The sequence below is a fragment of the Pelophylax lessonae genome (assembly GCF_965119305.1).
Source record: "Pelophylax lessonae genome assembly, chromosome: 4".
Lineage (NCBI taxonomy): Eukaryota > Metazoa > Chordata > Amphibia > Anura > Ranidae > Pelophylax > Pelophylax lessonae.
This window is the reverse complement of record NC_138771.1, coordinates 20,591,299-20,606,281: the sequence shown is the minus strand read 5'-3', so window position 1 is coordinate 20,606,281 and position 14,983 is coordinate 20,591,299. Positions and strand designations below refer to the sequence as shown.

The following is a 14,983-nucleotide window of genomic DNA, read 5'->3' as shown; positions in this document are numbered from 1 at the left end:
TTTTTTTTTTTTTTTTTTTTTTTTTATCGCGTAATGGCGGCGATCTGCTTTTTTTTTTTTTTTTTTGCGGGACTGCGACATTGCGGAGGACAGATCGGACCCTTGACTGACATTTTTGACACTTTTGGGGGTACCAGTGACATTACTACAGTAATTAGTGCTATACATATGCACTGTTATTGTAAAAATGACACTGGGAGGAAAGGGGTTAACTTTATTGGAGAGGGAGGGGTTAAGTGTGTCCCTAGGGGCGTGCTTCTAACGGTCATTGGATGTGGCTAGTGGTGTAATAGCAGAGATCAACGGTCCTACATAGCGGGACCAAGTGATCTGTGTTGTTACACAGGGGAGAATGACAGGCGGCTTTGTTTACACTAGCCGCCTGCCTTTCTCTCCCTCTGCCCGACGATCGCGAGTGAACAGCGGACATCGGGTCCACCGGTCACACGCGCCGGCTTCGTCGGGTTCGAGCGGGGGCGGGAGCGCGCCTCCGGCGGCGCGCGCTCGCCCCCTATTCGCTCCCAGGCTAGTGACGTACCGGTACGTCACTTTGCCTGCGAGGGGCTGACCGCCGCCGTATATAGTCGGGTGGCGGTCGGCAAGTGGTTAAGGTTCAGGAACGCATTAAACACCTAGCAAAAGCACAATGGCAGCTGTTAAGGTATCTTGTGCGTCCTCTCAATAATTCAGCAACTACGCAAACAAATGGCAACCACCTCAACCTATAACTGGCCTTTGCAGCAAGGAGCACATTGAAGGGGGGTGCATGTCACAAAAACAAACAAGAAATCCCAGCTCATGTGCCAGCCAGCAACAGACCAGATTTTCCTGTCTAACAGTTCATGTTAAAAACTGGTTTAGTTTGCACACATTTGCAAATGCATGCGTAAGCTGCAGTGGCCTGCTGCCCACAGCCAGTCAAAGCCTATGACAGTCCTACACTGGGGCTGGATGGGGCTGAATGCTGAGCGGTGCTCCTATTCAGAGAGCGAATGTCTGGAGTGCAAAACGGCCGCATTGAAGGCATTCGTCTCTGAACACAGTCCAATGTGCAAGAGGCCCATAGGTCACCGATTCCTGATCCTTTCTCTCATATTGTGCAACTGGCTGCTTAATAATTACTGCGCTTGCTGGCAATTCTCCTCTTCTGAATGAGTCCATTGAACTGCAGACCAGACCAGGGTGTTCAATGGCTGAGCCCACTGCAACGTTACCTACAGACACCGGAGCATAAAAGGCAAATGGGTTACTGTTGCTGACCTCTCCTGAAAATAGTTGCTTGGCTGTCATGCTGAAGCTTTCAGTTTTGATACTTTGGGATGCTGACCTGGATCATTTATACAGAGAAGGAGTTCTGACTTTAAGCGTTTGTTACCCTTAAGAGGAACAGAATCTCAAACTGGCGGCCCTCCAGCTGTTGCGGAACTACAAGTCCTGTCATGCTTGTAACTGTCAGTTTTTCAATGCCTCATTGGAATTGTAGTTCCCTGACAGCCCAGACTCTCACGCAACATCGCTGGATCGAGATGGGGCTCAGGTAAGTATTAGGGGTCTGAGGGGGAAGCTACACACAAGTTCTTTTATCTTAATGCATAGAATGCATTAAGATAAAAAAAATTCTGCTTTTAGAATAAGGTGACCAGATTTTCAAAATTAAATCCGGGGACTTTTTTATTTTTTTTGGCAAATGGCACAGGACTGCGTAATACACAGATCGCTGGGCTCGGGACTGCATAATACACAGAGCGCTGGGCTCGGGACTGCATAATGCACAGAGCGCTGGGCTCGGGACTGCATAATGCACAGAGCGCTGGGCTCGGGACTGCATAATGCGCAGAGCGCTGGGCTCGGGACTGCATAATACACAGAGCGCTGGGCTCGGGACTGCATAATACACAGAACGCTGGGCTCGGGACTGCATAATGCACAGAGCGCTGGGCTCGGGACTGCATAATGCACAGAGCGCTGGGCTCGGGACTGCATAATGCACAGAGCGCTGGGCTCGGGACTGCATAATACACAGATCGCTGGGCTCGGGACTGCATAATACACAGAGCGCTGGGCTCGGGACTGCATAATACACAGAGCGCTGGGCTCGGGACTGCATAATACACAGAGCGCTGGGCTCGGGACTGCATAATACACAGAGCGCTGGGCTCGGGACTGCATAATACACAGAGCCCTGGGCTCGGGACTGCATAATACACAGAGCGCTGGGCTCGGGACTGCATAATACACAGAGCGCTGCTGGGCTCGGGACTGCAGTTACATAGTCAGGTTTAAAAAGACACAAGTCCATCTGGCTCAACAAATAAAAACAAAGAAAACGCAACCATACAATTCCATATACACAATCCTTTACCCGCAGTTGATCCAGAGGAAGGCAAAAAATTCCTTCCTGATCCCCCGAGAGGCAATTGGATATTCCCTGGATCAACTTTACCTAAAAACATTAGTACCCAGTTATATTATGTACACCTAGGAAAGAATCCAGGCCTTTTTTTAAAACAATCTACTGAGCTGGGCAGAACCACCTCTGGAGGGAGTCTATTCCACATTTTCACAGTTCTTACTGCGAAGAAACCTTTCTGTATTTGGAGATGAAATATTTTATTCCCCAAGACATAAAGAGTGCCCCCTTGTCCTCTGTGATGACTTTAAAGTGAATAACTCAACACCAAGTTCACTATATGGACGCCTTATGTATTTATACATGTTGATCATATCCCCCCTTATGTATTTATTCGTGGCAATCATTTTTATATTTGTACATGGCAATCATATCCTTCCTTGTGTGCATATACATGGAGACCATATCCCTCTTCATGTAGTTATACATGGTGATCATATCCCTCCCTTATGTATTTATCCCCCGTTATATATTTATATAGGAGATCATATCCCCCTTATGTGTGTGTATGTATGTATGTATGTATGTGTGTGTGTATATATATATATATATATATATATATATATATATATATACAGTGGGTACGGAAAGTATTCAGACCCCCTTAAATTTTTCACTCTTTGTTATATTGCAGCCATTTGCTAAAATCATTTAAGTTCATTCTTCTTCCTCATGAATGTACACACAGCACCCCATACTGACAGAAAAACACAGAATTGTTGACATTGTTGCAGATTTATTAAAAAAGAAAAACTGAAATATCACATGGTCCTAAGTATTCAGACCCTTTACTGTGACACTCATATATTTAACTCAGGTGCTTTCCATTTCTTCTGATCATCCTTGAGATGGTTCTACACCTTCATTTGAGTCCAGCTGTGTTTGATTATACTGATTGGACTTGATTAGGAAAGCCACACACCTGTCCATATAAGACCTTCCAGATCACAATGCATGTCAGAGCAAATGAGAATCTTGAGGTCAAAGGAACTGCCTGAAGAGCTCAGAGACAGAATTGTGGCAAGGCACAGATCTGGCCAAGGTTACAAAAAGATTTCTGCTGCACTTAAGGTTCCTAAGAGCACAGTGGCCTCCATAATCCTCAAATGGAAGACGTTTGGGACGACCAGAACCCTTCCTAGAGCTGGCCGTCCGGCCAAACTGAGCTATCGGGGGAGAAGAGCCTTGGTGAGAGAGGTAAAGAAGAACTCAAAGATCACTGTGGCTGAGCTCCAGAGATGCAGTCAGGAGATGGGAGAAAGTTGTAGAAAGTCAATCATCACTGCAGCCCTCCACCAGTCGGGGCTTTATGGCAGAGTGGCCCGACGGAAGCCTCTCCTCAGTGTAAGACACATGAAAGCCCGCATGGAGTTTGCTAAAAAACACCTGAAGGACTCCAAGATGGTGAGAAATAAGATTCTCTGATCTGATGAGACCAAAATAGAACTTTTTGGCCTTAATTCTAAGCGGTATGTGTGGAGAAAACCAGGCACTGCTCATCACCTGTCCAATACAGTCCCAACAGTGAAGCATGGTGGTGGCAGCATCATGCTGTGGGGGTGTTTTTCAGCTGCAGGGACAGGACGACTGGTTGCAATCGAGGGAAAGATGAATGCGGCCAAGTACAGGGATATCCTGGACAAAAACCTTCTCCAGAGTGCTCTGGACCTCAGACTGGGCCGAAGGTTTACCTTCCAACAAGACAATGACCCTAAGCACACAGCTAAAATAACGAAGGAGTGGCTTCACAACAACTCCGTGACTGTTCTTGAATGGCCCAGCCAGAGCCCTGACTTAAACCCAATTGAGCATCTCTGGAGAGACCTAAAAATGGCTGTCCACCAACGTTTACCATCCAACCTGACAGAACTGGAGAGGATCTGCAAGGAGGAATGGCAGAGGATCCCCAAATCCAGGTGTGAAAGACTTGTTGCATCTTTCCCAAAAAGACTCCTGGCTGTATTAGATCAAAAGGGGGCTTCTACTAAATACTGAGCAAAGGGTCTGAATACTTAGGACCATGTGATATTTCAGTTTTTCTTTTTTAATAAATCTGCAACAATGTCAACAATTCTGTGTTTTTCTGTCAGTATGGGGTGCTATGTGTACATTCATGAGGAAGAAGAATGAACTTAAATGATTTTAGCAAATGGCTGCAATATAACAAAGAGTGAAACATTTAAGGGGGTCTGAATACTTTCCGTACCCACTGTATGTATGTATATATATATATATATATATATATATATATATATATATATATATATATATTGATCATATCCCCCTTAACCTCCTCTTCTCGAGAGAATAAATTCAGTTCCTCTAATCTTTCCTCATAGCTGAGCTCCTCCATGCCTCTTATCAGTTTGGTTGCCCTTCTCTACACTTTCTCCAGTTCCCTGATATCCTTTTTAAGAACTGGTTGTCAAAACTGAACTGCATATTCCAGATGAGGTCTTACTAATGATTTGTACAGGGGCAAAATTATATTTAACTCTCTAAAGTTCATGCCTCTCTTAATACAAGAAAGGACTTTGCCTGCTTTGAAAACCGCAGCTTGGCATTGCATGCACAGGACTACATAATATACAGAGCGCTGGGCTCAGGACTACATAATATACAGAGCGCTGGGCTCAGGACTACATAATATACAGAGCGCTGGGCTCAGGACTGCATAATGCACAGAGCGCTGGGCTCAGGACTGCATAATACAGAGCGCTGGGCTCAGGACTGCATAATACACATAGCGCTGGGCTCAGGACTGCATAATACACATAGCGCTGGGCTCAGGACTGCATAATACACAGAGCGCTGGGCTCAGGACTGCATATTACACAGAGCCCTGGGCTCAGGACTGCATAATACACAGAGCGCTGGGCTCAGGACTGCATAATACACAGAGCGCTGGGCTCAGGACTGCATATTACACAGAGCCCTGGGCTCAGGACTGCATATTACACAGAGCCCTGGGCTCAGGACTGCATAATACACAGAGCGCTGGGCTCAGGACTGCCCATAGGTGTAGCCAGATTTTTTTTTTTTCTGCCTAGCGTCCCACTCCTGTAGGGGGTGGTATAACCCAGTGGTTAGGAAGATCAGGAGCTGTCTGTCAATGAACATTTATTTTTATTTTTTTTTTTTAGCACAAAACATTTATCGCAGAGGTGATCAAATACCACCAAAAGAAAGCTCTATTTGTGGGAAAAAAAGAACATCAATTTTATTTTGGTACATTGTTGCACGACCGCGCAAATGTCAGCTAAAGTAATGCAGTGCCATATCGCAAAAGCATTTTTTGTTTATCTGCCAAGTAAATGCATAATGTGCTAGTATGCATTGCATACTAGTACATTATGTGACACGTGCAAATGAAGCCCGCATTGTCCCCGCTTGAGGCCGCATCTATCTTTGCCCATCTTCCTTCCTGGTCTGCGGACTCCGGTTGTGCTACTGGCCTGAGCCGTGTGACTTCACTCCCACGCATGCGTGCGGGAGCCGCCAGTCATGGCACAGGGCTCTTAAGAAACGGTGCGGGCGGCTGTTCCTTCAGATTATGTCAAAGGCTGCATGCAATGTAAATATCTCCTAAACGGTGCAAGTTTAGGAGATACTTACAGTACCTATAGGTTTTATTATAGGCTTACCTATAGATAGAAACGGTACCCGGGGGTTTAACCGGTTGCCGACCGCCGCAAGTACATATACTGCGGCGGTCAGCCCCGGCCAGGCAAAGTGACGTATGGGTATGTCACTAGCCTGTCACTTGCTTGTGAGGCAATAGCGGGCTAACGCGTGCCCGCGGAGGCGCGCCCCCTCCCCGGCTCGTTCCCTGGGAAGTCCGATTGTCCGCCGTGAAGGGAGAAAGGCAGGCGGCTAATGTAAACAAAGCCGCCTGTCATTCTCCCCTGTGTATGAATAGTGATCATACGGTTCTACTATGTAGGACCATTAATCACTGTTCCTACACCAGTAGCCATGTCCAATCACTGTTAGAATCACGCCCCTAGGGACACACTTAACCCCTCCTTCCCCAGTAAAGTTAACCCCTTCCCTGCCAGTGTCATTTTGCAGTAACAGTGCATATGTATAGCACTGATTACTGTAGAAATGTCACTGGTACCCCCAAAAGTGTCAAAAATGTCAGTCAAGGGTCCGATCTGTCCGCCGCAATTTCGCAGTACCGCAATAAAAATCGCAGATCACCGCCATTACGCGTTAAAATAACAACAAAAATGACAAAAATCTTTCCCTTTTGTTAGTAAACGCAATAACTTTTGCGCAAACCAATCAAAATACGCTTTTTGCGATTTTTTTTTTTTTTTTTTTTTTTTTTTTCTCCAAACATATGTAGCATAAAACAAATTGGCCTAAAATGTTAAAAAAAAATTTGATTTTTACTTTTTTTTTTTTTGGGGGGGAATTTCATATAAAAAAAATGTGAAAAATATTGTTATTTTTGCAAAATTGACGCTATTTTTTTGTTTATAGCGCAAAAAGTCAAAATCGCACAGGTGATCAAATGCCACCAAAAGAAAGCTCTGTTTGTGGGGAAAAAAAGGACGTCAAATTCGTTTAGGTACAGCGTCGCATGACCGCGCAATTGTCCGTTAAATTCACACAGTGCCGAATCGCAAAATAGGCCCTGGTCAGGAAGGAGGTAAAATCTTCCGGGGCTTAAGTGGTTAAATTAAAGCCACTTTAAGGGGGTTAAACCTTCCACTTCAAAAGTGGTTAATTTGTTAGTCAAGTTAATTTAAATCTTCTAGTCCATCGAACACTCCCCCCCCCCCCCCCCCCCCCAGGCTGTCAATGCTGCTGTCCAAAGGTGTCCCTGTTGCTCCTCTGTAGAATGATGGAGCCACCCTAAAGCGGGTCATATACTGTAAGATTGCTCAGGGTTGAACAAGAGTAATCACTGAATTCCCCCATCCATGCTCGACAGTGGGGTAGATTTACTAAAACTGGAGAGTGCAAAATCTGGTGCAGCTGAGCATAGAAACCAATCAGCTTCCAGCTTTTATTGCCAAAGCTTCATTGGAGAAGTTGAATTTAGCGGTTTGGCTACCATGCACAGCTGCACCAGATTGTGAGTGCTCCAGTTTTAGTAAATCCTGTATAGATGAATCTCCCCTCCTGGCTATTGTATCCTGATAGCCGACACCCACTGCTGTTAGAACACTCGGAACAGCGGCTGCATCTCATTGGATGCAACTGCTGTTGACCCAACCATTTTCTGCTCCCCCCCCCCCCCCCACCTTCTTCAATTTTCAGATCAAGGATGATGGGCTGGAGGATGCTGGCTCGCATTTAGATCGGTTCATCAGTAAATTTGCTCCAGTGTTGGAATTTTTTCTAACTCGCTTTTCATGTTTTTAGGAAGAAGAAAGGATAACAAAGATCAGGGCAGAGTCCAGAATCCGCGAAGATCGTAAGTCATAGGGGAGTAACAGAAAATTAAATGTGTATTCTTTATTGTTCCATTGGCTGGAGATATTAAAGTGGTAGTATACTCATTTTTTTTTTCTTTTACCTACAGGTAAGCCTATAATAAGGCCTATAATAAGGCTTACCTGTAGGTACAATTATTATCTCCTAAACCGGCAGGTTTAGGAGAAATTTGCCCTGCATGCAGCCGCTGACGCTAGCGGCGTATGCGCTCTGATGGTCCGGCGGACCTTCAGAGTTCCTGATGGTCCGGCGGACCTTCAGAGTTCCTGATGGTCCGGCGGACCTTCAGAGTTCCTTGCCGGGCACCTGCCGGAAAGTGACTCCTACGTGCATGCGTGGGAGTGACGTCATCGTGGCTCCGGCCACTCACAGCGCCGGAGCCGCAGAACCTGGAAGAGACGTCGAGGGAGCATGTCAGCTGCCTCAGCGGTGTCCGGGTGTCCGTGTTGGGGCTTCGTTTTAAGGTAAGTATTTCATAGTAAGTATTTTCATGTAGTAAGTACATTCTAGCTCATTATGCCTTTTGTCTTACAGGGTTTGTTTTGTTTTTTGTTTTTTTTTAGGCAGTATACAACCGCTTTAATCCTCTTATCTTGTGATCAGATTTCATTCAGATCAGACAACAGTCATTATGTCTGTGGAGCTTCCTCAAGCTGGGGTGGGGGTGCAATAGATATGCCAGCATAAGAGGTACGCTGTATGGTCAAAAGCCTAAACATCGTGGCTTAAAGTAGAACTATGGGCAAACATTTTTTTTTTTTCATTTTGGATAGAGCAGAGGGTTATAACCCCTGTCCTTTTTTTTTTTTTTTTTTTTCTCTACCATCTGTGTCCCATTGCGGAGATTTCCCTTTACTTCCTGTCCCATAGCCAAACAGGAAGTGAGAGGAAATCCCTGCAAATTAAGGAAATTCCTTGAGGACCCCCAGATCACCAGTACTAGTGTCCCCATTGTAAGATTTCCCCTCTATTGCTTTCCTGGGTACAACCCAAAATTTAATGGTAAACAAGACATAGAGGGGGAATCGCCTTAACGGAGGCACAACCGCAATAAAAAAGGATAGATGTTCTAATCCCTTTCTATTCTATCCTAAAATAAGAAAAATAAAATGTTGCCTTTTTAGTTATACCTTTTAAGCGGTGGTGGTCAACTTTCATCATATGGGGGGCCTGAGGTACGGTCCTTGACAACATCAAAGGGCCACACATACAATTTAGTGATTAGTGTCAGAGAGATGGCAGATACACCACAGGATATTCTCAAAGACTATGAACATGATACAAGAGATGGTCAGTGGCTGCGAGGGGTGGGGATGAACAGGAGATGGTCAGAGACTGCAGGCAGAGGGCGGGAGATGGTCAGGGACTTGAAGCATGGGGTTGTGCGGGAGTAGGTTGGAGACTAGAGGTGCGGGCGGGAGATGCTCAGACTGCAGGCGGGGGAGCAGGAGATGGTCAGAGGCTTGGGGGGGGGGGGGAGTGATGGTGGGAGTCGATGGTCAGAGCCTGCGGGGAAGGGGGGCTGAATCCAAGGGAGGTTGGCCAAAGGTCAAAACGGTCAGTGGCTGCAAGGGGTGGGGATGAACAGGAGATGGTCAGAGACTGCAGGCAGGGGGCGGGAGATGAAGTGGGGGGTTGTGCGGGAGATGGTTGGAGACTGGAGGTGGGGGCGGGAGCTGCTCAAAGACTGCAGGCGGGGGAGCAGGACATGGTCGGAGGCTGCAGGGGGTGGGGGCTGAATCCAAGGGAGGTTGGCATAGGCCAAAATGGCTAACCCCCTTACATGTAAATGATTAAAACCATTTATTAGCCAAGAAACTAATAGGAACCTACTGGACTTTACTGGTACCAGAGAAGGACGGTGACAACAGTATGGATAAAAAAAATAAATTTTATTCCAAATCTCTATAAAAAAACTGAGTGACTATAGCAGGAAGAGGGAGTATACCCCTGGGACTGCCCATAAGTGTAGGCAGAAGTTTATTCTGCCTAGTGTCCTACTCCTGTAGGGGGCAGCATAACCCAATGGTCAAGAATGACGGAAGCTGTATCCGTCAATGAACATCAGAGAAATGGATTTTACGGTAAGTCAAACATCCCATTATTACAAAGTCATAAAATATATTTATGAAGAATAAGGGGCCGTCCAACTATAGTAAGGACTATACTTCACTGTCCCCTCCTTATCATTCTTCATGAATAGATTTTATGACTTTTGTAATGGTTTTATCATTTACATGCAAGCTGGTTGAGTCTTCTAATTTTGATCTCACTGGATTGAACCACAAGTGCAGCAACCTGTCCTAAATTGCGGTTTCCCATCCCAAGGATACTCTCTAGCTGCTATGGGCGGTTGGCTCTAACTTATCCCTGTGATAAGATGCACACAAACTGTTGGCGCCCGATCGTATTGGTGGTGTTGATAAAATTATTTTAACTACTTGGTGCCTATAAAAGCCATGTTTTCCATGGACTTCTTTCATTATCAATTAGGATGTGGCACTTTCTACAACTATTGCACACCCACAGTACCTCCCTGTGATGGTGTAATTGTGATATACAGGCCTAGCAGATGGTTGATAGCCCTGGGGACTGACGCAGGGAGGAGATCATATATACTTCTCCATATCCAGACCTTGTGGGTAATGTGGACAGTTGTGGGGGAGGGGACTGCTGGTAAGGTAAGGATAAGGGGAAGGGGATTAGTTACATTGTCTCTTTTAAGTTAACAGCTGTCTTGGAAATTGCATAGCTAGGCAACTCCTATTCTAATATTGATCAATGGTTACAAATGAATAACTACAGCAATGTGCAACAGACACCGATAGATACACTCAGCATCTTTCCAAATGAGTGTTTTATTTATTCGGTGCATTTGAAGGTTATATAACCATAAAGTGTTACTAAACCCATCCTGCAGTCACTAAATCTGCTCTCCCCAGGAGCCTGCAGCCACTATATCTGCTCTCCCCCAGGAGCCTGCAGTCACTAAATCTGATCTCCCCCAGGAGCCTGCAGCCACTATATCTGCTCTCCCCAGGAGCCTGCAGCCACTATATCTGCTCTCCCCAGGAGCCTGCAGCCACTATATCTGCTCTCCCCAGGAGCCTGCATTCACTATATCTGGTCTCCCCAGGAGCCTGCATTCACTATATCTGATCTCCCCCAGGAGCCTGCAGCCACTATATCTGCTCTCCCCAGGAGCCTGCAGCCACTATATCTGCTCTCCCCAGGAGCCTGCAGCCACTATATCTGCTCTCCCCAGGAGCCTGCAGCCACTATATCTGCTCTCCCCAGGAGCCTGCAGCCACTATATCTGCTCTCCCCAGGAGCCTGCAGCCACTATATCTGCTCTCCCCAGGAGCCTGCAGCCACTAGATCTGCTGTCCCCAGGATACAAAAAAAGGGGGAAAATGGTCTAGCTGAAATAGTTGGGTATGATATCCCTGGTGACACCGCAAGTATAGCGGTCCTTCCCCTGGCTCTAGGACGTGGGCAGAAAAAAAGCTATACTAGAAGGGACCAGTAAAAAAGAGCATTTTGAGGATGGATAATGAAACCACAGGGTCATGAGTTGGTCAAATAGAATGTGTTTTATTGGTGTAAATAATACAGTTTTAGACTATGGTTCAGGCAGAGGAGTACAGAGGTGTGGTTAGTGCAAATAAGGGTGTATAAAGAATAACACTCGTGTTGCAACCAACGTAGTGAGAGGTGGTAAAAATGATCGTCATGTGATCAACCATACAATACAGTAAGATGTATAAGTTACATATAGATTGCAGTGAATCAAACAGTACAGTACAATAAGATGTATACATATAGATTGCAATGAATCAATCGGCTGTCTTTTGGGGGGGAAGGCACTGGTAGAGAGATCCCTCAGGCTTAGTGCCTAGAATAAACCGTGTGGATGATCGGTATGAGGGGGGAACATAGGTAACCAGTGTCAATGACAGGACTATGGTATGCACGGGCTGGAAGTGCCAGAGGTTGGCAAAGATGCACTGGATTTCCAATGAGCAGTGTAGTATCACAGGGGAGGTGTGTGTGAGTGTCCCACATGTTGGCCGAACTTGGGCCGGTATTCGTGGGTTAAAGGTGCCAGGGATCTGGCAGGGTTACACGGATTGTCCAGTAAACAGTGTAGTGCCCCAGGGGATGTAGGTGTCCCACAGGTTTGCCAATCGAGGGCCGTTTTCTGACAGGGATTCCTGGGATGGGGCTGGGCTCCAGGTGGGAAATGTGGAGAGATAAAAGGGGGGCCTTCAGTCACTAGGTCTGGTCTCCCTAGGAGCCTGCAGTCACTATACCTGCTCTCCCCAGGAGCCTGCAGTCACTAGGTCTGGTCTCCCCAGGAGCCTGCAGTCACTAGGTCTGGTCTCCCCAGGAGCCTGCAGTCACTAGGTCTAGTCTCCCCAGGAGCCTGCAGTCACTAGGTCTGGTCTCCCCAGGAGCCTGCAGTCACTAGGTCTAGTCTCCCCAGGAGCCTGCAGTCACTAGGTCTGGTCTCCCCAGGAGCCTGCAGTCACTAGGTCTGGTCTCCCCAGGAGCCTGCAGTCACTAGGTCTGGTCTCCCCAGGAGCCTGCAGTCACTAGGTCTGGTCTCCCCAGGAGCCTGCAGTCACTAGGTCTGGTCTCCCCAGGAGCCTGCAGTCACTAGGTCTGGTCTCCCCAGGAGCCTGCAGTCACTAGGTCTGGTCTCCCCAGGAGCCTGCAGTCACTAGGTCTGCTCTCCCCAGGAGCCTGCAGTCACTAGGTCTGCTCTCCCCAGGAGCCTGCAGTCACTAGGTCTGCTCTCCCCAGGAGCCTGCAGTCACTAGGTCTGCTCTCCCCAGGAGCCTGCAGTCACTAGGTCTGCTCTCCCCAGGAGCCTGCAGTCACTAGGTCTACTCTCCCCAGGAGCCTGCAGTCACTAGGTCTGCTCTCCCCAGGAGCCTGCAGTCACTAGGTCTGCTCTCCCAGAGGAGGCCTGCAGTCACTAGGTCTGCTCTCCCCAGGAGCCTGCAGTCACTAGGTCTGCTCTCCCCAGGAGCCTGCAGTCACTAGGTCTGCTCTCCCCAGGAGCCTGCAGTCACTAGGTCTGCTCTCCCCAGGAGCCTGCAGTCACTAGGTCTGCTCTCCCCAGGAGCCTGCAGTCACTAGGTCTGCTCTCCCCAGGAGCCTGCAGTCACTAGGTCTGCTCTCCCCAGGAGCCTGCAGTCACTAGGTCTGCTCTCCCCAGGAGCCTGCAGTCACTAGGTCTGCTCTCCCCAGGAGCCTGCAGTCACTAGGTCTGCTCTCCCCAGGAGCCTGCAGTCACTAGGTCTGCTCTCCCCAGGAGCCTGCAGTCACTAGGTCTGGTCTCCCACAGTACACAGAACATGGAAATGCAATTATTTTAGTAAATATAAACTGCTAAATACCTTTTCTGAACAGCAGTATATAGCAGCCTTGTGACTTCTATCAGTGTCTGATTAAAGAGGAAGTAAACGTCCCTGGTTTGTTGGTACCTATAGGAAATCATATAATAAGACTTAGGTACTGTAAATATCTCCTAAACTTTCACCGCTCAGGAGATACTTGCTATATATGCCGCCGATGATGTCCTCGCCGCATGCACTCTCAAGGATCGGCCTCCCTTGCCCGTTTCTTCAGAGCCCTGTGCCGTGACTGGTGGCTCCCGCATGCATGCGCAGGAGTGACGTCACCGCGGCTCCGACCACTTAGCGCTGGAGACCACGAACCCGAAAGTAACACCGGGGAAGATGTCAGCAGTGTGCAGGCGCCATGGAGGGCTTAGTTTTAAGGTAAATATTTCATAATAAGCTAGTATGCAATGTATACTAGCTCATTATGCCTTTTGTCCTGCATGTTTTTTTTTCTCCATAGAGTTTACAACCTCTCTAAAGCTTGTAGGAGAAGTTTTTTTTTTTTTTTTTCTCCTATTGTCCCATGAGGCTGCAGGACCCCTGACCCTCTGTCTGGACAGTGCTGATTGGCCCTGTGCTGATCACATGCACTTTCCCAAGAAGAAAAAAAACCTGGTTGTGCAGGGGGAGAGATTGGCTTTAAAAAAGAACCTAGGATATATTGGCACCTTCCCCATAGAAGCAAAAATGTAGAGAGAGGGGGGGGGGGGGGGGGGGTTCCAAATCTATCCAAATGGGTAGAGTTAGAACCCAAGGGGATTTAAATGTGCCTCTGGAAAATATGTTTAAAAAATTGAATTCTCTTAAAATTGATAACAAATAGTATTAAATATACATTAAAAAGGCATACATGCCTTACATTACAGTACATGTGATTATAGCAGAAATGACATATATCATACAGAAGACCATCGGATCATTGCATTATTGGTGAGCCCGCAGGGGCCACATGTAGATCAAACTGTTGCTGGAACTACGCGTTTCGCTACCAATGTTTCGTCAGGCTCCAGCTGTTTGAGCACATTCGCAATACATATACATAGATAGTCTAAAGATGAGTAATATACAGATTAGAACAGTAAGAAGCAATCTTTTTGTGGTAAAAGTAGGGGCCTCGGCTTATACTCGGGTTGGCTTATACTCGAGTATATACGGTACTTTTAAGGTAACAAGGGACATTCTATAGGAAGAATAGTTTCTTATCTGGGTCTAAAGAATGTGAATATGTAAAAGAAAAGGATGATGGTGAGCAAACCAGTGTTAGAGCCGTGTGAAGAATATGCGTGCTGTGTGCAATACATTAGCAAAGCGTACAAAACTGAGTACAGTTTATACAGAGTTTTACATTTTCTATCACAGCTGATGTGAATGGGTCAGAGAAGATAGATGTCACACTGATCTTCAGGAAATAAGAGTTCTCCTTTCACTGACGCCTGGCTTCCTGTTCTGTGTTCTGTCTCTCTATATTAGAGTAACTTCACTTATTTTTATTATACAGGATTTATATAGCGCCGACAGTTTACACAGCGCTTTACAACTTGAGGGTAGACAGTAAAATACACTTTAATACATTAGGAATCAGAGGGCCCTGCTCATTAGAGCTTACAATCTAAGAGGGAGGGTCAAGAGGTAATAACCGAGGGGGGTGGGCTGATGGAGAAAATAAAGGTATGGTTGTTAGGTAGGGGCCAGATGGGCTTCTCTGAAGAGATGA

At 46.8% G+C, this 14,983-nt stretch overlaps 1 protein-coding gene across 1 annotated transcript in view; it reads left to right on the top strand.

Annotated features, from left to right (window-relative positions):
• Nucleotides 1-14,983, top strand: part of HACD3 (3-hydroxyacyl-CoA dehydratase 3) — a 69,647-nt gene that overhangs the window by 26,982 nt on the left and 27,682 nt on the right. The window contains exon 5 of the mRNA XM_082253461.1: nucleotides 7,787-7,838. Coding sequence (XP_082109587.1) covers nucleotides 7,787-7,838 — 52 coding nt within the window. The remainder of the gene's footprint in view (nucleotides 1-7,786; nucleotides 7,839-14,983) is intronic.